The sequence below is a fragment of the Gigantopelta aegis genome, chromosome 6, assembly GCF_016097555.1.
Source record: "Gigantopelta aegis isolate Gae_Host chromosome 6, Gae_host_genome, whole genome shotgun sequence".
Lineage (NCBI taxonomy): Eukaryota > Metazoa > Mollusca > Gastropoda > Neomphalida > Peltospiridae > Gigantopelta > Gigantopelta aegis.
In genome coordinates, this window is record NC_054704.1 from 68,976,035 (window position 1) to 68,997,940 (window position 21,906).

At 38.4% G+C, this 21,906-nt stretch overlaps 2 protein-coding genes across 2 annotated transcripts; one reads left to right on the forward strand and one right to left on the reverse strand.

The window, feature by feature from the left end:
• Positions 1–1,912: 1,912 nt before the first annotated feature.
• On the forward strand, positions 1,913–11,886 carry LOC121376551 (transforming growth factor-beta-induced protein ig-h3-like). The gene is made up of 6 exons (XM_041504464.1): positions 1,913–2,045; positions 4,380–4,600; positions 6,053–6,239; positions 8,043–8,144; positions 9,177–9,290; positions 11,679–11,886. The coding sequence occupies exons 1-6, from the start codon at positions 1,919–1,921 to the stop codon at positions 11,801–11,803; spliced, it is 876 nt and encodes a 291-aa protein (XP_041360398.1). The 5' UTR covers positions 1,913–1,918; the 3' UTR covers positions 11,804–11,886.
• Positions 11,887–12,831: 945 nt separating this feature from the next.
• On the reverse strand, positions 12,832–21,155 carry LOC121374696 (transforming growth factor-beta-induced protein ig-h3-like). Its single transcript, XM_041501801.1, has 7 exons — positions 21,127–21,155; positions 20,740–20,840; positions 19,307–19,518; positions 17,308–17,497; positions 14,540–14,638; positions 13,684–13,800; positions 12,832–13,004 (listed from the first exon to the last, which is right to left on the reverse strand). The coding sequence occupies exons 1-7, from the start codon at positions 21,153–21,155 to the stop codon at positions 12,898–12,900; spliced, it is 855 nt and encodes a 284-aa protein (XP_041357735.1). The 3' UTR covers positions 12,832–12,897.
• Positions 21,156–21,906: the final 751 nt, after the last annotated feature.

Sequence of the window (21,906 nt, forward strand, 5' to 3'; positions counted from 1 at the left end):
CCTAAATCAAAATTTTGTGATAAATCCTTATAGTTAACAACGAAACACAGTGATATTATCCCCTAACTGTGGTATGGTTAGTCCCATTTTTTTTCAGTAACATGTTTTATACATGAACAGTTTTGCTAGTGTCTTCTGGCCATTAATGAATGAACGAATCAATGAATGAATGAATGTTTAACGACACCCCAGCACACACGTACACACAACAAATCGGCTATTGGGTGTACAACAAAAGATACACGATGATCAACATCAACTGAAATGTTAATATGAATGTTAAAACTTGTTAAAGTTTGTTTTGTTTAACGACACCACAAGAGCACATTGATTTATTTAATCATCGGCTATTGGATGTCAAACATTTGACATATAGTCTCAGAGGGAAAACCCGCTACAATTTTCCTTTAGTAGAAAGGGATCTTTTATATGCATCATCCCACAGATAGGATAGCACATACCACGGCCTTAGCTATGAAGGGGTCGCATTTATGAAAGACACAATGAAGTATATTAATATTAAATATGAAAATGACAAAAATAAACGCTATGGTTAGACCATGAAAACAGTGTATGGAGACGTGGTAAACAAACCAATACTGTACCGAATTATCAACATAAAACGAGAAACATATTTAAAAACATTATCACACATGCTTATAGAACTAATATTAACATCAAGAGATATTGAATATGTGCTGTATTCGCTACTTTCAAGGATACCCATGAGAATGTTGCCACCCCTGCACCACGATGAGATACAACACACGCGGGGGCTTCTGGACATTAGGAAGGAAGGAAATGTTTTATTTAACGACGCACTCAACACATTTTATTTACGGTTATATGTCGTCAGATATATGGTTAAGAACCACACAGATATTGATAGAGGAAACCCGCTGTCGCCACTTCATGAGCTACTCTTTTCGATTAACAGCAAGGGATCGTTTATATACACCATTCCACAGACAGGATAGTACATACCACGGCCGTTGTTACGCCAGTTGTGGAGCACTGGCTGGAACGAGAAATAGACCAATGGGTCCACTCTGGACATTAGGAATGAGACCTGTATTGCAGTCAGTATTGCAGTAGTGTATAGAAAATCTAGTGGACTAATAATTGTCCAAAAGTAATTATTGCAATTAAATTGGTTGTGGATAAATTATTAAATCATCAAATAGAAAACTTAGGGTTTTTTTAAAGTGTCAATATAGCATAATAGTAGGCGTTATTTAAGGTGGTCGCTATACACAAAGTCGTATAATAGCCAAATTGTATTAACTTCTATGTACACTATACCTCTATCTTATTTCCAACAATTTCAGGAAATGTGCCCAAGAATGTGTTTATTTTAATAGCATTAGTGAAAACGGGGCAAAATTGGTCGTTAATGAAGGTGATTTAATACACAAGTTCGTATGTAACCCATTTTTTTCCTATCAGACAAAAAGTGTCCCCATCACCATGTTTCACAAAGATATCAGGAGTTTTGATAACACAGTCGTCAACATATTATATGCAATCATAGATTTTGCTGAAATACATGTCATAAATAAAAATAATTGTAACGATTACAAGTCTATAAATAGGTCTCCGCCGCTAGTGATTGGAATCGTAAAACGTCTTTGAGGGGAGAACAGTTGCTCCACTACAACCCACCCGACCCCCTCCGAAGGATACGGGCCTGGCATCTCATTGTGAGACTTAAGTAGTTATTATCATTTGTTTTAATATCACAGAATGTCTTGAAGCGACCGAATTTTTTGGCATCAACACAGCGATACAGATATAACGCTGTCGACAGGTGTTTCAAATCTCACGGATTTCCATTATATCCGATCTCCAACTGCGTTTGTTCTGTTCCATACAAAGCTGATGTCATCGAGTTACGTCAATCATGGGAATTATCTTGCTGATGCTGCTAACTGGATGTGCCTGGGGTCAAAATGGCACCCTCATGGACTCGTTACATCACCTCAGATTCACAACATTAATTAGTTTCATACAGGTAGCTGGTCTTACAGACACTCTCAATGGAAGAGGTAAAAGCATTTTTATGTATTTTTATAAAGAAATAATTAAGAATGTTTTCCATTATCGTCCTCATACAGAAGCCAATATCTGTCAATCAGCAATCAGCCAAATTCTCCTTTATTATTTTTTTTATTATTATTTTATTTTTTTGGTACGGAATCTCATACTTTTCTGTCTTTTTTTTTTTACATACTCTATCAAAATTTCCCCTGCGCGTGCTGTAACCTCACCGTGGTGCAGGGGTGTAACATTCTCTTTGAGAATGGCCAATACAGCACAAATCCCCTTGTTTTCTTCGGGATGCAGTTAAAATTTTGAATAAAAGTCAGTATCTATCTGTGATATTTGTATTTTTGCATAGTTCTTTACACTGTGTTTTTATTTAAATCTTGAATTTTTATATTGATGTTGATCATCACATTATTTGTTTGCATTACCATAGTTTGACACCCAATAGCCGATGTATTTTTCGTGCTGGGGTGTCGTTAAACATTCGTTCATTCATTCATTCGTTCTATCAAAATGTATAGCGACTTATTTCTAAATGTGTAAGACACCACCGAGCAGATGGGACTGGGGATTTTAGCCATCATAAAATAAGTGAATAAAAAAAATGTATTGACATTTATGAGAATTTGTCATTTTATGGGGAAGCACCCCTAAAGCCCCCCGACCCCGACCCCCCCCCCCCCCCGACCCATCTAGACTTGACATAAACGCACAACCAAGCGAGTTGAACTAATTCAATAATTTGTTAACATACATGTGGATACTGAATGCAAATTCGTATTATATTCAACTGGCAATTTTGTTCTTTATGCTTCTAGAAAAATAATTAAATATATACTAAAATCAGTTCAATGGCCTCTAGAAATCACGTGCCATCATGAGTGAAAACATAAACAATCGACAGTTGATCAAACTTTAATTCATTGAGTTGTCAACCAATCAACAGCAATTTCACCGACAATAACCAATTTATGTTCGAACAAAATTATAGATGTACATAAGTTTTTCGTTCTAAGACTAAGACCTGAAGTGACGAATTAAGTATTACGTGAAATGAATAAAAAATATCTGCACCTTTTATATATGACAATCTCTTTGCTGTTCTATTAAATTAATATACCAAAACACTTGTTCATATTAAACAATAACGTGTTTTAAATATTATCGAATATGCATAGTAGCCCCAAGGCCTTGTCTGATTGGTGTATATTCAAATATAAAGTGGTCACCTAAATAAACTGCCTCTCGCTCCCGCAATATGATCTATTCTTGAGAGCCCAAATGTATTTTACCAGTTGGTATTAAAAATGAAGGAAGGAAGGAAGGAAATGTTTTTATTTAACGACGTAATCAACACATTTTATTTACGGTTATATGGCGTCGGACATACGGTTAACGACCACACAGATATTGAGAGACGAAACCCGCTGTCGCCACTTCAAGAACTACTCTTTCCGATTAGCAGGTCAGGTCAGGTCAGAGTGTTTAACGTTCACATTCAGAACAAGCTGTTGTAGCGCACGGCTGTCCTGGGCACAGATGCCGGCCTTGGCCGGTTCCTCTGTCCAAGACAGGAAAGGGGTGCGGTGGGTTGGAGGGTGGACCGCCTGCACTGGCAGGTGCAAGTGAGCACCAGCAGTCCGACGGGGCCGGTAACAGGCGGAGGGAGGTATGGTGCTATGGAATTTGGAATGTCCCGTAGGATTAAGCCAAAGAGAAAGGGTGCGGAGTTTTGGTGAAGGAAATTAGGTGCAATTTTGAACGGTCCGCCAAAAAGGAAAATAGGGAACTACGTATAGTTTTGGAAGATTAGTTATGCCGAGAGTAGCTCGATTAGCAGCAAGGGATCTTTTATATGCATCATCCCACAGACAGGATAACACATACCACACATTTGATATACAGATCGTGGTGCATTGGCTGGAGCGAGAAATATCCCAATGGGCCAACCGACGGGGATCGATCCCAGACCAACCACACATCAAGCGAACACTTTTCCACTGGGCTACGTCCCGCCCCATAAAAATGAAGGTGGCACTTTAATTGTTTCCAGTAGAAAAGTTTGTTTTTGTTTAATGACACCACTACAGCACAATGATTATTAATCATCGATCGGCTATTAGATGTTAAACATTTGGTTATTAGACATACAGTCTTAGAGAGGACACTCGTTACAGTTTTCCCATTAGTAGCAGGGGATATACCAATGGGTCCACCGACGGGGATCGATCTCAAACCGACCACACATCAAACGAGCGCTTTGCCACTTGGCTAGGTCCCGCCCCTAGTTTTCAGTAGAATACGTATAATAACACGCTGTTTGAATATTTCAGGACCTTTCACCTTGTTCGCCCCAAACAATCATGCGTTTATTGGACTGAAGCGTGACGTGTTTAACAGGATGAAGAGTGACCCGTCCTTTCTCACGGCGATCTTCAAGTACCACATCGTGAACGGTAGCTCCATTTCGTCCACCGATCTGCAGGTGAACGAGAAGATGATCCCTTCAATGGAAGGTCGCAGCATTAGATTGAACCACTTCCTACACAATGGGGTAGGTCAACGGATCAAAGAATAGCTACTGTAGGTTTGTCTCTGGAGGTAGGTCAAGACATCAAAGCATATCTACTGTAGGTTTGTCTCTGGAGGTAGGTCAAGAGATCAAAGCATAGCTACTGTAGGTTTGTCTCTGGAGGTAGGTCAAGAGATCAAAGAATATGTACTGTAGGTTTGTCTCTGGAGGTAGGTCAAGAGATCAAAGCATAGCTACTGTAGGTTTGTCTCTGGAGGTAGGTCAAGAGATCAAAGCATAGCTACTGTAGGTTTGTCTCTGGAGGTAGGTCAAGAGATCAAAGAATATGTACTGTAGGTTTGTCTCTGGAGGTAGGTCAAGAGATCAAAGCATAGCTACTGTAGGTTTGTCTCTGGAGGTAGGTCAAGAGATCAAAGCATAGCTACTGTAGGTTTGTCTCTGGAGGTAGGTCAAGAGATCAAAGAATATGTACTGTAGGTTTGTCTCTGGAGGTAGGTCAAGAGATCAAAGCATAGCTACTGTAGGTTTGTCTCTGGAGGTAGGTCAAGAGATCAAAGCATAGCTACTGTAGGTTTGTCTCTGGAGGTAGGTCAAGAGATCAAAGAATATGTACTGTAGGTTTGTCTCTGGAGGTAGGTCAAGAGATCAAAGCATAGCTACTGTAGGTTTGTCTCTGGAGGTAGGTCAAGAGATCAAAGCATAGCTACTGTAGGTTTGTCTCTGGAGGTAGGTCAAGAGATCAAAGCATAGCTACTGTAGGTTTGTCTCTGGAGGTAGGTCAAGAGATCAAAGCATATGTACTGTAGGTTTGTCTCTGGAGGTAGGTCAAGAGATCAAAGCATAGCTACTGTAGGTTTGTCTCTGGAGGTAGGTCAAGAGATCAAAGCAAAGCTACTGTAGGTTTGTCTCTGGAGGTAGGTCAAGAGATCAAAGCATAGCTACCTTAGGTTGGTCTCTGGACTAAATACGACTTCAGGTAGCACTACACCATATAGCAATAGAAAGGTGTGTTTCGTTTACAACTCCACTAGAGACCGGCCTCACGCGAGCGGGCGAAGTGAGCAAAGACTTCGCTTTGAGAAGCTTTCCTTCGGCTTGTCAATAACTATTGGATGTCAAACATTTGATAATTCTGATACATAGTATTCATAGGAAACCTGCTACATTGTTCCATTAGTACTACAAATAGGACAGGACATACCAGAACCTTTGATATACTACTGGTTGGGTCCGTCAAGGAGGTTCCTTCTATCATACCCTACCCCAACATATAAGTACTTCTTCTTGGGTATTAAATTTCTGCATAACACATCTGGCTAATTCATATTGTAGTTACAGAGTAGATTATTGAGCGTGAAATGTATAACTTTTGAATCAAAATGATTGAACGAAGAAATCTTTAACGACACTTGATTCAATACATCTTTAAAAATAATAATAATAAAAGAAGCATATTAAATGTTGAACTTCCAGCACTCGTTAGTTGGAGGGGTACGCCTGTACAACTCTGGGCATAATGCGACGAATGGCGTCATACACGAGATAGGTGGCGTCATGGTGCCCCCGGTCGGTAGCGTCGTCGATGTCATCAACAACGACCCCGAACTCAGTACGTTAAAGCTTGTGGTACAGAGCGCTGGGCTAACCATGTTTTTGCAAGGTAACTCTTCATTTTCTTTGTTATGATTGCACGGGAGACACCGTGTTAACAATAATAATGGTACGTCTAGAGGTTGCCAAACTCTCCTTTCAAATTCATCCGTGAAGGATATTTTCGCAGATACAACAAATATAACAAAAAAGTGGTACGACCATGCCGTACCTCTTTGAAAAGTGGTGCGGCCATGGCCATATTGGCCGTACCGTACTACCTCTTAAAGTGGCAGACCGTATAACTAGTTCCTACCCGTGAAAATGGAAACTAAGTTTAGATAACCTATAGACATGGGACCCATTTCACTAAGCATCATAAGTTTACGTCTGCTACTAGCAGTTATACCGGTCGTGCGTTTACATGTTTTTGGCATCAATTCCACGCAGAAAATTACATCATTACGGAAGCTGGATTATTTTAAAGACAAAAGAAAATAAATATGTGTTCTTCAAACTATATTTGTTGAACTATAATAGTAATAAGAATTGTGGTTTAGTCGTAGATTTACGTTTATGTACAAAACTAGGCTTACGATGTTTTGTGAAATTGGGCCCTGTGACACATTTGTATAAAGATACAGCAGAGTGAAACAAGAGTATGTTGTGTTGAAACGGGCGAATATTTAAAAATAGAGGAGCCATAAGCGTTACTTCTATGAGGTGCGTGCATTTTTAAAAATAACAAAACATGCATTCCGTGGTGTTGGCAATCTGATTAAAATTAGCTCTACTGAGTCTACCCTGGTAGATCTAACAGCATTGCGTGGACTCCCATGTCCAGGTGACATTTCATCTATAAATAACAATTCAAATATCGACCAATTACGCCGTGTATAGCGTTATTCGGGAGCATACAAATTCTAAAAATATCGGGCGAGACTATATATGTAATAGGCGACCTTGTTGGTCTGTTTCAACATTACAAAAAACAGGGGGGAATGTGCAGTAATAAACTCTGGATTGTATACTAGTATAAACAGATTTTATGGCTATACCATCACGGGATGTTGTTTTATTTCGTCTCGAAACGAATTTTATATAAAATTTTATATTGAAATTACTTTCCAGCATACTTCGTAATTCACCCGAATCATTTCGTATACCCTCGGCATAATCCCGAATGTTTTCAAATTCTTTTCAAATCACTGGCATGATTTTGCAAGTAAGGTTCTGATTGGTCGAATGAAAGGTCAACTGGACATGAGCTCCAACGGGCTGCTGTTAGATCCACATGTAATAGTGGAGCTAATTTTAATTAGATTGTGGTATTGGAAACACCAGGATAACCAGAAAGACTTCGGTTATATGGAAATGGATAATGTAAACAATAAAATGTAAGAAATGTTTGACTTTGATACTCCAAAACGGCTACAATATTGACAAATACGCGGTAGTGTTTATAAACTAGGGTACGTCTCTTTAACGCCGTTATTGCTATACCAGTGTGTCTCACGATTGATACATCAAGTATTGTGGTAATTATTTTCCTGTCTATAGATAACAAAGTGTATGCAAGCGATCCACTGATGCTTTTTCATAGAAACAAATAAGAGAAACCTAAGTTTCTATTTCAGTGGGTAATTCCTTTTTTCTAGATTCATTTGATAGCAATTTGCCATGCATCTTTGTGGGTTTATTATCAACGTTTTTATCCAAGAAGCATTCTTGCGGAAAATATTATAATATTCATAGATGACGTCAATACATTTGTTCATGTTAAGTTTTGCAATTTGCATACCAATCAGTGATAACTCTAAATGAGGATAAGTCGAATATGATTATTAATGTATTTTCTTCATGGTATTTCCAGACCAAAATCCAATCACCATGTTTGCACCAACAAACAGAGCCTTCCAAGATCGAGGCGACAGTTTTGTCCAAGGTTTGATCAAACAGCCAGCCCTACTCAGTAGTAAGTTCAAGTCTAATTAGTGAACATTTGAGTGTTAAATCGCAATGAACATAAAGTGACTAATTATTAAATGAACCTATATTTATATGTCATATATTCTCGTGTGATATATGTTACTTCTTACGTAGTTAAAAGTTAATTTTTGCATACATACATGTCATGTATACTTAAAATAATGTCACAAAACGTTTTTTGTTCACAAACAATTCATTATTACAGTGGTAAAGCGTTCGCTTGATGCGCGATCGGTCAGGGGTCGATCCTTGTCGGTGGAGCCAGTGCTCTACAACTGGTGTAACAGAGGCCGTGGTATGCACTATCCTGTCTGTGGGATGGTGCATATACAAGATCCCTGCTGCTAATCGAAAAGAGTAGTCCATGAAGTGGCGACAGCGGGTTTCCTCTCTCAATAGCTGTGTGGTCCTTAACCATATGTCTCACGCCATATAACCGTAAATAAAATGTGTCGAGTTCTTCGTTAAATAAAACATTTCCTTCTTCTTCTTCTTCGTTATTATACTAAAATTAGAAGTAAAATGTAGTCGTATACACTAATAAAATAATTGATAAAACGTTTACACTGAAAGTAACTTCAAATTAAATGTGCATGTAGATCCACTTGATATTCCTCTGAGCCGTGTATTTTGGTTTCAAAAGATCAAGGCAGATTGCGTCGTTATTACTATAAATACATCTGCAATTACAAACATTGAAAAAATAAAACCCACAAAGCTTTGTTTTAAATATATATCATATATTTTCCATGTTTTGATCCAGTCATAAAGTTTGATAATAAATTTTGATTTTAGTTATACATGGTTCTCCATTTTGCAAATTCTTCTCAAATCCTACAGTATTTTGTTTGATAAATTATGAAAACTTTGAAAAGAAGTTTAAAAAGTGTTGGCATAATTTTTTTTAATTGCCGATTTATTTAATATATCAATTTATAAGAGTATGGTTCAGGATTTCCCCGTATGCAAATTTTTCCACAATGTCACACTTACAAATAAAACCACGTTGTCTTTGCAGCTCTTCTAAAGTATCACATGATACCAGGCAGCCTATGGGCTGATGGCTTCCATCAACAGATGCTGGAGACTTTCGATGCTAATGATAAACTAAGACTTCATAGATTCTATTTTCGTAAGCATTTAACGATTGGCACACACTAGATTAATACATAAGATGTGATTCTGTCTCGAGATTAAAGGGACATTCCTGAGTTTGCTGCAATGTTTAAGATGTTATCGACTAACAGAGACCTTTTAACGAGTGTGATTAAATATCAAATCTATTTTTCTGCATAAAATATTAGTGGCTGTATATTAAACATGTTTCTGATCGTTTTAATATTTGTACTAGGTTAAAATTCATTTTATTTCCTAAAATATATTTTATTTCTTACGTACGAAATTATTTGAAGACGAAATCCAGTTTGGGCTTCTTACAAATTTTGACGACCAGAAACACATTGAATATACAGACACTAAAATTCTAAACAAGAAAATATATTTAATATGTAAGTTTAATCGTAGAAATATTTTATAAGTGGGAAACATCTTACAATGCAGCAAACTCAGGAATGTCCCTTTAACACAAATATGATTGTTGCGTAGAAAACACGAGAGATTGGCTAAGAATAAATAGGAAAGGAAAGGAATATCTGATTAACGACACCTCCGAGCATTTTAATCATGCATCCGATCACACTTCCGGCGAGCGCTCTATTATTGAGCTACATCCCACCTCCGGTTAAGGTTCCAGTGTACCAAATCAGTTCATATTGCCGAAAATGTTAACGTTTACTAATAAAACTGATATAAGGCATCGTATCAACACATCCAGGCAGTACACCAATAAAAAGTGTGGCACTTCACATTTAATATATCTACAAAAAAATTGGAGGTGTGTGTGTGGGGTGGGGGGGGGGGGGGGGGGGGGGGGGTCAGATACCATTTAAGTCATGTAACTAATGGTTTTATTAGCTACCCTCATTTTTGCTGAAAATCGCAGGTCCATTTTGGGGGGGGGGGGGGTACCCTGCACTAGTTTCAACCCCTGGTGTATATTGGGCGCATAACAACTGTATAACAAATGAAATATAACAAATGAAAGTGTATTTATTTATTTATTGGAATGGATAACAGCATTTGCATAAATAATCAATGTCACAATAACTATCACAGCCGCAGCTGTTAATTTTAAATTAACTCCGAACATCTCGAACTTTGACATGGAACTTTTTTCTTTGGTACAATGCAAACTTAAAATGAATGCCCAGTCTCACGAGTTATTTCCCCTTAGATGTACATCGTGTTTTCTCCATGTGCTCTAAAAATGATTCACATCTATACAGTGTTCCACTAACGAACAACCACATATTCTCATCTGTTAAATAACCACATTTTACTGATACTTAAGTCTTAATTATAACAACTATTTTTAATACGGATTTAAAAAATGGTAGTCGCACACTTGTTACTTTCGTCAAATTCAACAAATAAAATTAGTCCTAACTACAATAAACATATAATATGCATATTGTGTTTGTAGTTTAAAATGTAATATGCGTATTGTATTTGTAGTTTAAAATGTAAATTTAAATGTCATTATAGGCATTACGATTGTTTATGCTTAATAAGCGTGGAATTGTTTTCTTCAATTGTTTAAAGGACATGTTATTAAGATGCCACTTGCTAGGAATCATCCGATATGAATGTTTTCCGAACGAAGCTGTTAATCATGTATTATGGTTTGTGTTTGTTATTTTGGCAGTTGGTTATGATATGTTTGTTATTTTGGCAGTTGACTATGACTGTTTGTTATTTTTGGCAGCTGACTATGATATTTGTTATTTTGGCAGTTGACTATGATCTATTTTATATTGGCAGTTGACTATGATATGTTTGTTATTTTGGCAATTGACTATAATATGTTTGTTATATTGGCAGTTGACTATGGTATGTTTCTTATTTTGGCAGTTGACTATGACTGTTTGTTATTTTTGACAGTTGACTATGGTGTTTGTTATTTTGGCAGTTGATTATGATATATTTTATATTGGCAGTTGACTATGATGTGTTTGTTATTTTGGCAGTTGACTATGATATGGTTTTTTTTTTTTTTTGACTGTTGACTATGATATGTTTGTTATTTTGGCAGTTGACTATGATATGTTTGTTATTTTGGCAGTTGACTATGATGTGTTTGTTATTTTGGCAGTTGACTATGATATGTTTTTTTTTTTTTTTGACTGTTGACTATGATATGTTTGTTATTTTGGAAGTTGACTATGATATGTTTGTTATTTTGGCAGTTGACTATGATATGTTTGTTATTTTGGCAGTTGACTATGATGTGTTTGTTATTTTGGCAGTTGACTATGATATGGGGTTGGGTTATTTTTGACTGTTGACTATGATATGTTTGTTATTTTGGAAGTTGACTATGATATGTTTGTTATTTTGGCAGTTGACTATGATGTGTTTGTTATTTGGGCAGTTGACTATGATGTGTTTGTTATTTTGGCAGTTGACTATGAGGTAGATAATGCTCCGATTGAAATGATGGACATCTCGGCGACTAACGGTGTGGTGCACAAGATCGGAGGTGTGTTGATACCGAGTTCAATACGCGACCAGGTGACGTCGTTGTAGTTGAGCTCGGCTCCAGCAACGATGATGACGAACCCGGCGCCGGCTGATAACGCAGAGTTTTGTCCAATAAACTATCAAAGTTATCTATACTGACGTTACGTTGTTATTTATCACAGAGAGAAATAAAGATAGAACAGAGGAATACAGGCAGAGAGAAGGACAGGCGGACGGGTTGATGTACAAATAGAGCGACAGGTAGAGGGACAGGTAGATAGATAGACAGAAATACAGACAGATTTAAAGACCCATATACACATACATAGATAGAGACACACATACAGAGAGAGAGAGAGAGAGAGAGAGAGAGAGAGAGAGAGAGAGAGAGAGAGAGAGGAGAGAGAGAGAGAGAGAGAGAGAGACTTTAACAACTGGGGAAAGGGGGAAGAGAGAGGATTGATATAGAGAGAAAGAAGAGAGATACATGTAGAGAGAGTAATATAGAGAGATAAAACAAAGGCTATCTCTAATGCCGACGTCATAAAGACTACGTCAGTGAATCTCAACTGGATTTTTTGTTTTCTCTGTTAAAGGCACATTACTGAGTTTTGTTTCCGACTAATAAAATATTTCTGCGATTAAACTTACATATATTTTCTTGTTTAGAATATCAGCGTCTGTATATTTGATGTGTTTCTGGTCGTCTTAATATTTGTATGAAGCCCAAACTGGATTTTGTCTTCAAATAATTTTGTACGTACGAAAATATTATATTTTAGGAAATAAAATGAAATTTAACCTAGTACAAATATTAGAACGATCAGAAACACGTTTAATATAGAGACAGTAATATTTTATGCAGAAAAATATATTTGATATGTAATTACAATCGTTAGAAAGTCTTTGATAGTCGATAACATCTTAAAAATTGCAGCAAAATCAGGAATGTCCCTTTAATGGTCTGTATTATATATGAACATCACTCCTAAAATCACGGTGTTTAGTTTGTTTCCTTTTATTTTTTATGCATTATTAGAGATATTTTACTTGTTCTCTGTGAATATTTTGGGACCCACATCAATGAACACTGGTTGGATTAACGTGTTTTATTATACTTAGAACTAAATACGACTGACTGAAAAGGACGCCATTGCCATCTACTTGACCAGTCCTGGTGGAACCAACACTTTGTCGATGACGTGTACCACGCCGTTTAATGTAGAAATATCAGTTGTCTTCAGTGGAACTCCATTGACTTTTAAACCTGTAGATAAATAAACCCTTTGGTAATTAGCAGGCAGCTCTCTCTCTCTCTCTCTCTCTCTCTCTCTCTCTCTCTCTCTCTCTCTCTCTCTCTCTCTCTCTGTCTCTCTGTCTCTCTCTCTGTATGTATGTATGCATGCGTGGGTGGGTGGATGGATGGATGAATGTATGTATGTATGTATGTATGTATGTATGTATGTATGTATGTATTTGAGTATGTGTTGTGTGTATGTATCTGTGTGCGAGTGAGGGCGAAACGTAGCCCAGTGGGAAAGCGCTCGCTTGATAAGCGGTCGGTTTAGGATCGATCCCCGTCAGTGGGCCCATTGGGCTATTTCTCGCTCCAGCCAGTGTACCACGACTGATACACCAAAAGCCGTGGTATGTGCTATCCTGTCTATGGAATGGTGCATATAAAAGATCCCTTGCCGCTAATCGAAAAGAGTAGACCATGAAGTGGCGACAACGGGTTTCCTCTCAATATCTGAGTCGTCTTTAATCATATGTCCGACACCATATAACCGTAAATAAAAAAATGTGTTGAGTGCGTCGGTTAAATAAATTAGTTTCCTTCCTGTATGCGTGCATGATAAGTGAATTTATATTTGCGTTCATGTGTAAATATATGGGTGTGTACAGTCGATATCTTGTATGTCACATATTTGAAACTGAAAACAAACCACTTGAATCTCGAGTTACTGTGATGTCGCTTCCTTGCAACAGGGTATGCAGTTTGAGCTGATGTGTCATTCCAATTGTGTAGTATGTCCTAGGAATGATGTGGTATTTGAGGAGATCTAAAAACAAAAATGTGAATGTCATCTTCACGTGACTGTTTGATAGGTTATTGATAATGTGTCTGGATTTTCTCTTCAATTATGACATAAGCATCCATAATCAAATATGGTTTTATGGTATTGTCTTTATGATAACTTAAATAGTCGAGGATAGTATCTGAAGTTATCTAATTTTATTTTACAAATCTAGACTATATCATCAGTTTTAATTCTAACTATAGTGTAGTTTTATAGTAACCGCTACAGATTCGAAAGACAACTGCAACGTTATAATGTAAATACATTGTATACTGAAAGTCAATATATTGATAGATCATAATTTTAATGTACCTTAAAATACGGAATACCTTTTATACTTATTTTACAAATAAATAACCTACCTATTTACTTATCCCTTTAGTGTCTTGTTAATGCACGTCCGCCGCAGTTACGGGTCATGACAATGTTGGGAAATATCAACCGGAAGTACATCATTATACGTTTTATAACTTCTGTTCCTATCTCATCTCTATTCTGATCTTTAATGTGGTATATGAGAAAAACGTATTTTGTCCTTTATTCCTTATTTGCGATTTTAATTTAAAATTAAATTTCTAAAGTTAAGGATTGTAATCTGTCTTGCCATTATTAATCGCCTGTGTTGCGTGTAATAGTAGAATATATTTTCATAAGTTATTTCAAGATGTTTAAACCTTTAGAAAAAAAACATTATTATAGAAACCTTTTTCAGCGATATTACCTTCAAATAGTGTACTGTTGTTCACGATGTGGGAAAGTTTAGCACGGAATTCTTCAAATGCTTTGTCAGTAGGCGCCAGTATCGTGAAAGGGGCGTCACCTGCAACAAGATGTGATATTTTTAGATGTAAATCTTCAGACAAATCTTGCTACATATTTCCATTAGTAGTTGGGGTATTTTACATGCACTTTTCCATAGACAAGACAACACATACCACGGTCGTTTAATGTGCCATCGTGGGGCGCTTGTTAGGACGGGAGGAAAACCCAATAACTTGCCCTGTTGAATGTGCCTCTGAATAATAATTTTAAAAAGTCCTGTAGACCATAAACTATAATACGTACCCAATAATGCATCTTATAGCTCACATATTGCGATATATACATACCCAATAACTTATCATATTATATATAATGTACTTAGAAATTTCGTCCCATAGTTTACTACCTATTATATGTATTTGAGAATTCGTCCCATAGCCCACAGTGTATGACAGTAATCAAGAATCCGTCCCATAACTTCCAAATTACGATACTGTTACATGCTTAAGACTTAGTTTCATAGCTCACAAACTACATATATACACAAAGAAACAAGTTAAGCACCCCCTGTATTTTTCACAGTGACTTGTCTTACGAGGTTTGGCGTTGAAAGCCTGATAACATAACTTCGGAAAAACAAATGTTTTTCAAGAATACATCTTTGACAGTAAGAAAACATAACAAGTGTATCCAGTTTTGAAATTTTAATCATGATTCTGAGAAGAATTCCAATATGCTGTATTTGAGCCAACCAAAACCTGAGGCACAATAAGTATGGAGGTGCAGAGTCAGAAACACAAGTCAACATCATGACTGATGATGAAAAATGTCATTTTAAGTTCACAGATGACATTCATGACACAAATCATCAATAGCGGGTAAACCCGCCACGTACCCGGATGACAGCTTCCACCCTTCGTCTCATTCCTCCAGTAAGTCGTCTGATCTGCTGCATGGGCAACTGCTGCCATTCTTGATGAAGAGCTGCCTCTAATTGTGCCAGAGTCTGTACAGGTGGGGTCAGTGCCTGTATTCGACGCCCCAAGATGTCCCAAACATGCTTTAGCGGGTCAGGACTCATGGCCGGCCAGGGCAGGGTCGTCACAGCTTCAGTTTGGAGTAAAGCTGTTACTGTTCGAGGAACGATGTGGCCTAGCGTTGTCATCCATGTACAGAGGTCTGGTGGCGAGTGGATGGTTGTCAAAATGCGGCACAACAACTGGTTGCAGGACGTTACGAATGTACCGATCACCATTGAGGTTGCCTTGGGTGGTGACAAGATCCAGCTTACAATCATGTGATAGGCAACCCGAAACCATTGCTGAACCTCCACCATACGGGGTCGTAGGTCGTATGTTCCTGGGTGTGTAGGCAGCACTTTTATGCCTCCAAACTCTCAATCGGTCATCTGTGACATGGAGCAGGAACCGGCTTTCGTCGGACCAATGGACTCTTCGCCAGGACCTCAGATTTCAACCTTTCCGGGCCAAACACCACGCTAAACAACGTCTCTCATGATGATCAGCAAGAAAGGGACGCTTGATGACCCTTCTGGCCTTCAATCCCGCAAATTTCGGACGATTCCTCACTGTTCTGGCTGACATCCGTCTATTGGGTAACCATTGGCTCTTCAGAACAGGAGACGTAGCAAAGGGTTGACGACGTACGAGCCGAAGCAGGGACCTGTCCTCGCGCTGTGACGTCATGCGCGGTTTCCCTGACCGTGGGAGATCCTTTACAGCATTGGTATGCCCGTGTTTTCGTATCAGTCTGCTGATTACGGTGTAATGATACCCCAGTTGACGTCCTATACTTTTGAAGGTCATGCCGGTCGCATGCATACCAATAATACGCCATCTTTGGGCCTCTGATAACCGTCGACGTGCCATATTCATCGATTAAACTTCAACAATGCAAGACAGTGACGTTAAATGTCAACAATTGCAATGTATTGATACTGCATTTTGAGCAAAGCATGGGTGGCATGATGCACGTACATGTCGTTCTGTTGTGGGACGTCACAGTTGTCGTTGTACTCTCCTATTATTTCGATGGAACACCATCCTTGACATATTCGTCACGTAATTTGCAGTTTTTACGAATGGGGCTATTTCAGTACTAATTATATCTAGGGGTGCTTAACTTTTTTCTTTGTGTAATATGTAATGCTACAGAATGTGTTCCATACCATGACCTATGATAGGTATCTGAGAGTTTGCACCATAGTTTTCACAAACCAGGATATGTATGTGCTTTCACAATAATTCACTAACCACGAGACGTATCGGACAATGTGTAAAAATAGTCGACGTACTATGATACGTACCTGTGAGTTTGTGAAACAATCCTCGAACTATGTTAAGTACCTGTGAGTTTGAGAAACAATCCACGAACTATGTGAAGTACCTGTGAGTTTGTGAAACAATCCACGAACTATGTTAAGTACCTGTACGTTTGTGAAACAATCCACGAACTATAATAAGTACCTGTGAGTTTGTGAAACAATCCACGAACTATGTTAAGTACCTGTGAGTTTGTAAAAGAATGCACGAACTAAGATAAGTACCTGTGAGTTTGTGAAACAATGCACGAACTACGATACGTACCTGTGACTTTGTGAAACAATCTACGAACTAAGATACGTACATGGTAGTTTGTCAAACAATCCAGGTAATAGGAAGCCTTACCTGATAGTCTGTGAAATAGTTCACGAATTATGATGCGTACCTGATAGTCTGTGAAATAGTCCACGAACTATGATGGACGCGAACAAGTCGCGGAAATTGCTGTCGTGTGTGGCAAAGTATTCTCCGGATGTAACATTCTTTTTGATGATCACGTGATTTATGCCATGAACGACCCCATTCCGCACCACGTGGTCGGGATTTGTCATGCTTATTCCATCCACTGTGTATAGCTGTAATGGGTGGAATCATGAGTGTATAATCATTGGTATTATTCAACTTTAAGTATAGGATTTATTCCCCAGTCTTATTATTCTACTTCATTTAAAGGGACATTTCTGAGTTTGCTGCATTGCAAGATGTTTCCGACTAATACAATATTTCTACGATTAAACTTACATATTAAATATATTTTCTTGTTTAGAATATAAGTGTCTTTATATTCAGTGTATTTTTGGTCGTCTTAATATTTGTAAGAAGCCTAAATTGGATTTTGTCTTCAAATAATTTCGTACGTACGTATGTTTTTTAGGAAATAAAATGAAATTTAACCTAGTACAAATATTAGAACGATCAGAAACACGTTTAATATACAGCCATTAATATTTTATGCACATAAATATATTTGATATGTAATTACAGTTGTCAAAAATTCTCTGTTAGTCAATAACATCTTAAAAATTGCAGCAAAGTCAGGAATATCCCTTTAACAATATAGTAGTTTATTCTCCATTCTTATTATTTTACTTCATTACCTGTACTTTAAAAACGTCAACACAACAAGAACTAATTTAAAATATTCGTGGGAACATCATCATAAGAACTATCATTATATGTTTTAAGTCATTCAGAATGCGTATGCGTCACCCATACTAATCTTGTATTGAATTTGGAATTAATTAGCATCTCGCTTGTGGTATAATATAAGCGAGATAGAGCACTAAGATTATCATTAACTCCACAGGAAAAATAAGTTACTTGATTGTTAGACACAACACGCATAATCTAATCTCTTTTATTATCTTGTATGTACCACTGTTGGCGGCGGGTGGGGTGGGGTGGGGTGGGGGTGGGGGTGGGGGGTGGGGGGGGGGGGGGGGGGGGGGGGGGGGGGGGGGGGGGGTAGCTTAGTGGTAGAGTGCTCGATTGAGTTCCGACGGTTTGCAGGATTAATCGATCTGGATGGACTAGGCTTTTTCGCAACCAGTTCACCACAAATGGTACAACGCTAAAGTTTGTTTTGTTTAACGACACCACTAGAGCACCTTGATCTACTAATAATCGGCTATTGGATGTCAAACATTTGGTAACACAATGGTACATTAAAGGCGGTGGTACTATCTGTCCTGCCTTTGTAAAGTGCATCTTAAATGTTCCTTTGTTGCTTTATAAACAGGAGTAGCCTATGTGGCGGCAGCCGGTTTTCATGTTTCCTCCCTCCCTCTCTCTCTCTCTCTCTCTCTCTCTCTCTCTCTCTCTCTCTCTCTCTCTCTCTCTCTCTCTCTCTCTCTATCCAAATATAGGTATATATATATATATATATTCCTCTCTCTCTCTCTCTCTCTCTCTCTCTCTATATATATATATATATATATATATAATATATATATATATATATATATATATATATATATCGATCTCTCGATCCTCCTCACTCTCTCTCTCTCTCTCTCTCTCTCTCTCTCTCTCTCTCTCTCTCTCTCTCTCTCTCTCTCTCTCTCTCTCTCTCTCTCTCTCTCTCTCTCCAAAATAGGTGCGGGACGTAGTCCAGTGGTTAAGCGCTCGCTTGATGCGCGGTCGTTTTAGGATCGATCCCTGTCGGTGGCTCCATTGGGCTATTTAACCATATGTCTGACGCCATATAACCGTAAATAAAATGTGTTGAGTGCATCGTTAAATAAAACATTTCCTTCCTTCCTTCCACTCTCCAAAATAAGATCCAATGTGTTTAAATGCCGTTTAAACAAATACACCTTTCCTTTCTCTTTAGAACTGTGTAGGTGTTATAAACTACTTGTAATTAACAAACTCTGACAACTCACAGTAGGTGAATACTTGTTGAATCTGAGTGTGACGCCCGACAGAGACGTGACGGTGTTGTCGTTGACGACGTCCGGCATGATGACCACGTCTCGCAGGATGTGTGTTTTGATGAGGTTGTCACGGAACTGTTTGTCCTCTGTGAGGTGTCTGTACAGGTCACTCGGCATGGACGTGAACGCAGCATCCGTCGGCGCAAACACCGTGAACGGGCCTGCAAGGTCAAGGTCGAAAGAACATATTTTAACAGCCTTTTAATAAAGTTAAAGTTTGTTTTATTTGACGAAACCACCAGAACACATTGATTTATTCATCATCGGCTGTTGGATGTTACATTTGGTAATTCGGATATATTATTAGAAAAGAAACCCGCTACATTTTTTTTCCATTAGTAGCAAGGGATCTTTTATATGCACCATTCCACAGACAAGATAACACATACCACGGCCTTTAATATGTCAGTTGTGACGCACTGGCTGAAATGAGAAATAACCCAATGGGCCCACTGATGGGTATCGATCCTACACCGACCGTGCATCAGGCGAGTGATTTACTACTGGGCTACGTCCCGCGCCCTAATTTGCTAATACATGCAGCTTGTGAATGGCCGCCGATATGAGCAGACACGTTGTTATCTTCGTCACTCCTCGTATGCACTCAATTCGCAAAAGTGTCAAGAAGAAGAAGTTTTGTTTTGTTTAACGACACCTCTAGAGCACATTGATGAATTAATCATCGGCTATTAGATATCAAACATTTGGTAATTCTGACTCGTAGTCATCAGATGAAACCCGCTACATTTTTCACAACGCATACCGGATCTTTTACATGCACTTTCCCACAGACAGGAAAGCACATACCACGGCCTTTGACCAGTTATGGTGCACTGGTTGGAACGAAAAAAAAATCAGTTAAATGGATCCTCCGATGTGGTTCGATTCTGCGACGTAAGCACCTGACTACCCTAGTTCCGCACAAAATTCGAGTACATTTTTTTACAGGTACCCCATACATGTTTCAAGCACAAGGCTACTGGACACAGTGGTACTAGATGAAATAAAATTGCATATTTGTTTACCCAGTTGAAACTATTTTTTTACAACCAACACACTCACATTTATCACTAATCACAGGACTTGTGGTGTTCACTTCTCTATCAAAAGTTGGGTGCACCTCGAACTTTGACCCAGCCGAAAGTTATTTGGTTTAGTACTACCTAAACACACCTGAGCTGGTTATGGGTCTGGTACTAGTGGAAAACGAAAGGTACTAAATCGAATGTGACAAAACATACTGCGTCTGTGCTGGCACGAACTACAGATATAGCAACAGACGACATAGAACATTCGTCATATTTAGCGCCATTGTCGCCAAACCCAGACACAGCTTTGGAGTGTCCTTGGCTTTAAGGGTGTGATACGACGAATTACTTTACCTGCTGTTTTCAGTTCATCCTCTAACCCTGCAGCACGAATCAAGTCCAGGAATTTGTAGTAGCCATTGTCTTCCAGATACTGAATTACATCCCTGGAATCTCTAGCACAGACACACAAAACAACAACTAAAATACAGAATGCTTTATTGTATTCCATGATACAATCCTAGAATTAAAAAAAAAATGTATACTAGTATATACAATTGATAGGTCAGTTTACTTATCAGTGCCGAGCGACTAGGGCGCACCTTAATGTCTGACAACCATCTGGTTAGTTCGTACTGTTCACTTGTGATTCGGTTGTTTAGTTTACAAAACGACAGTTTCTGTTCTTTTCAGATTAAATACACAGTACCGGTACTGTGAAAACATGAGTGTTTCACCCACTTGTCACCAGTACATTTCTTCTCAGCCATAATACTTCAGCATTAAAAATTAATTCCTTCCCCTTATTTTATTTCATTTCATTTTAATTTATGTTCGTGCTTCTATCCAATTAAGGTTCAAGCACGTTGTTCTGGGCACACATCCCAGCTAGTGGTTAGTTGTCAGTGGCTTCTGAAGTGAGAAGTTTGTGTAGTGTCCTTACACCTGGGGCTAGACGTAGCTCAGCGGTACAACGCTCGGATGATGCGCGATCGATCTAGTATCGATTCCCGTCGGTTTAATAAAGGCCGTGGTATGTACTATCCTGTCTGTGGGATGGTGCATATACAAGATCCCTTGCTTCTAATCGAAAACAGTAGCCAATGAAGTGTCGACAGCGGCTTTCCTCTATCGATATCTGTGGTCCATAACCATATGTCCGACGCCATAAACCGTAAATAAAATGTGTTGAGTGCGTCGTTAAATAAAACATTTCCTTCCTTTCATCCTTACACCCACCCACTGAGTGGTTAAAACTAGCTCTGGGTGGGAGCAGGTAATAAATCCAGTACCTACCAGCCCTACGTCCGATGGATCACCAACTAGACCATCGAGGCCAATGTTTCCTTCCCTTGCTTCTCCTTGTCATTAAAGTCTCTCGTATCCTCATACACACTGGATGATAAACTAGTATTACAAATATATATATATATATATATATATATATATATATAGATATATATATATATAGAGAGAGAGAGAGAGAGAGAGAGAGAGAGAGAGAGAGAGAGAGAGAGAGAG

Coding starts and splice junctions, on each gene's coding strand:
- LOC121376551 (XM_041504464.1), top strand. CDS start 1,919: ATGCTGCTAACTGGATGTGCCTGGGGTCAAAATGGCACCCTCATGGAC. Junction 2,046..4,379: donor AGACACTCTCAATGGAAGAG/GTAAAAGCATTT, acceptor TGAATATTTCAG/GACCTTTCACCTTGTTCGCC. Junction 8,145..9,176: donor ACAGCCAGCCCTACTCAGTA/GTAAGTTCAAGT, acceptor TTGTCTTTGCAG/CTCTTCTAAAGTATCACATG.
- LOC121374696 (XM_041501801.1), bottom strand. CDS start 21,155: ATGGCTGAGAAGAAATGTACTGGTGACAA. Junction 20,841..21,126: donor AAGAAATGTACTGGTGACAA/GTGGGTGAAACA, acceptor TGTCTGTGCTAG/AGATTCCAGGGATGTAATTC. Junction 19,519..20,739: donor GGATGAACTGAAAACAGCAG/GTAAAGTAATTC, acceptor TTGACCTTGCAG/GCCCGTTCACGGTGTTTGCG.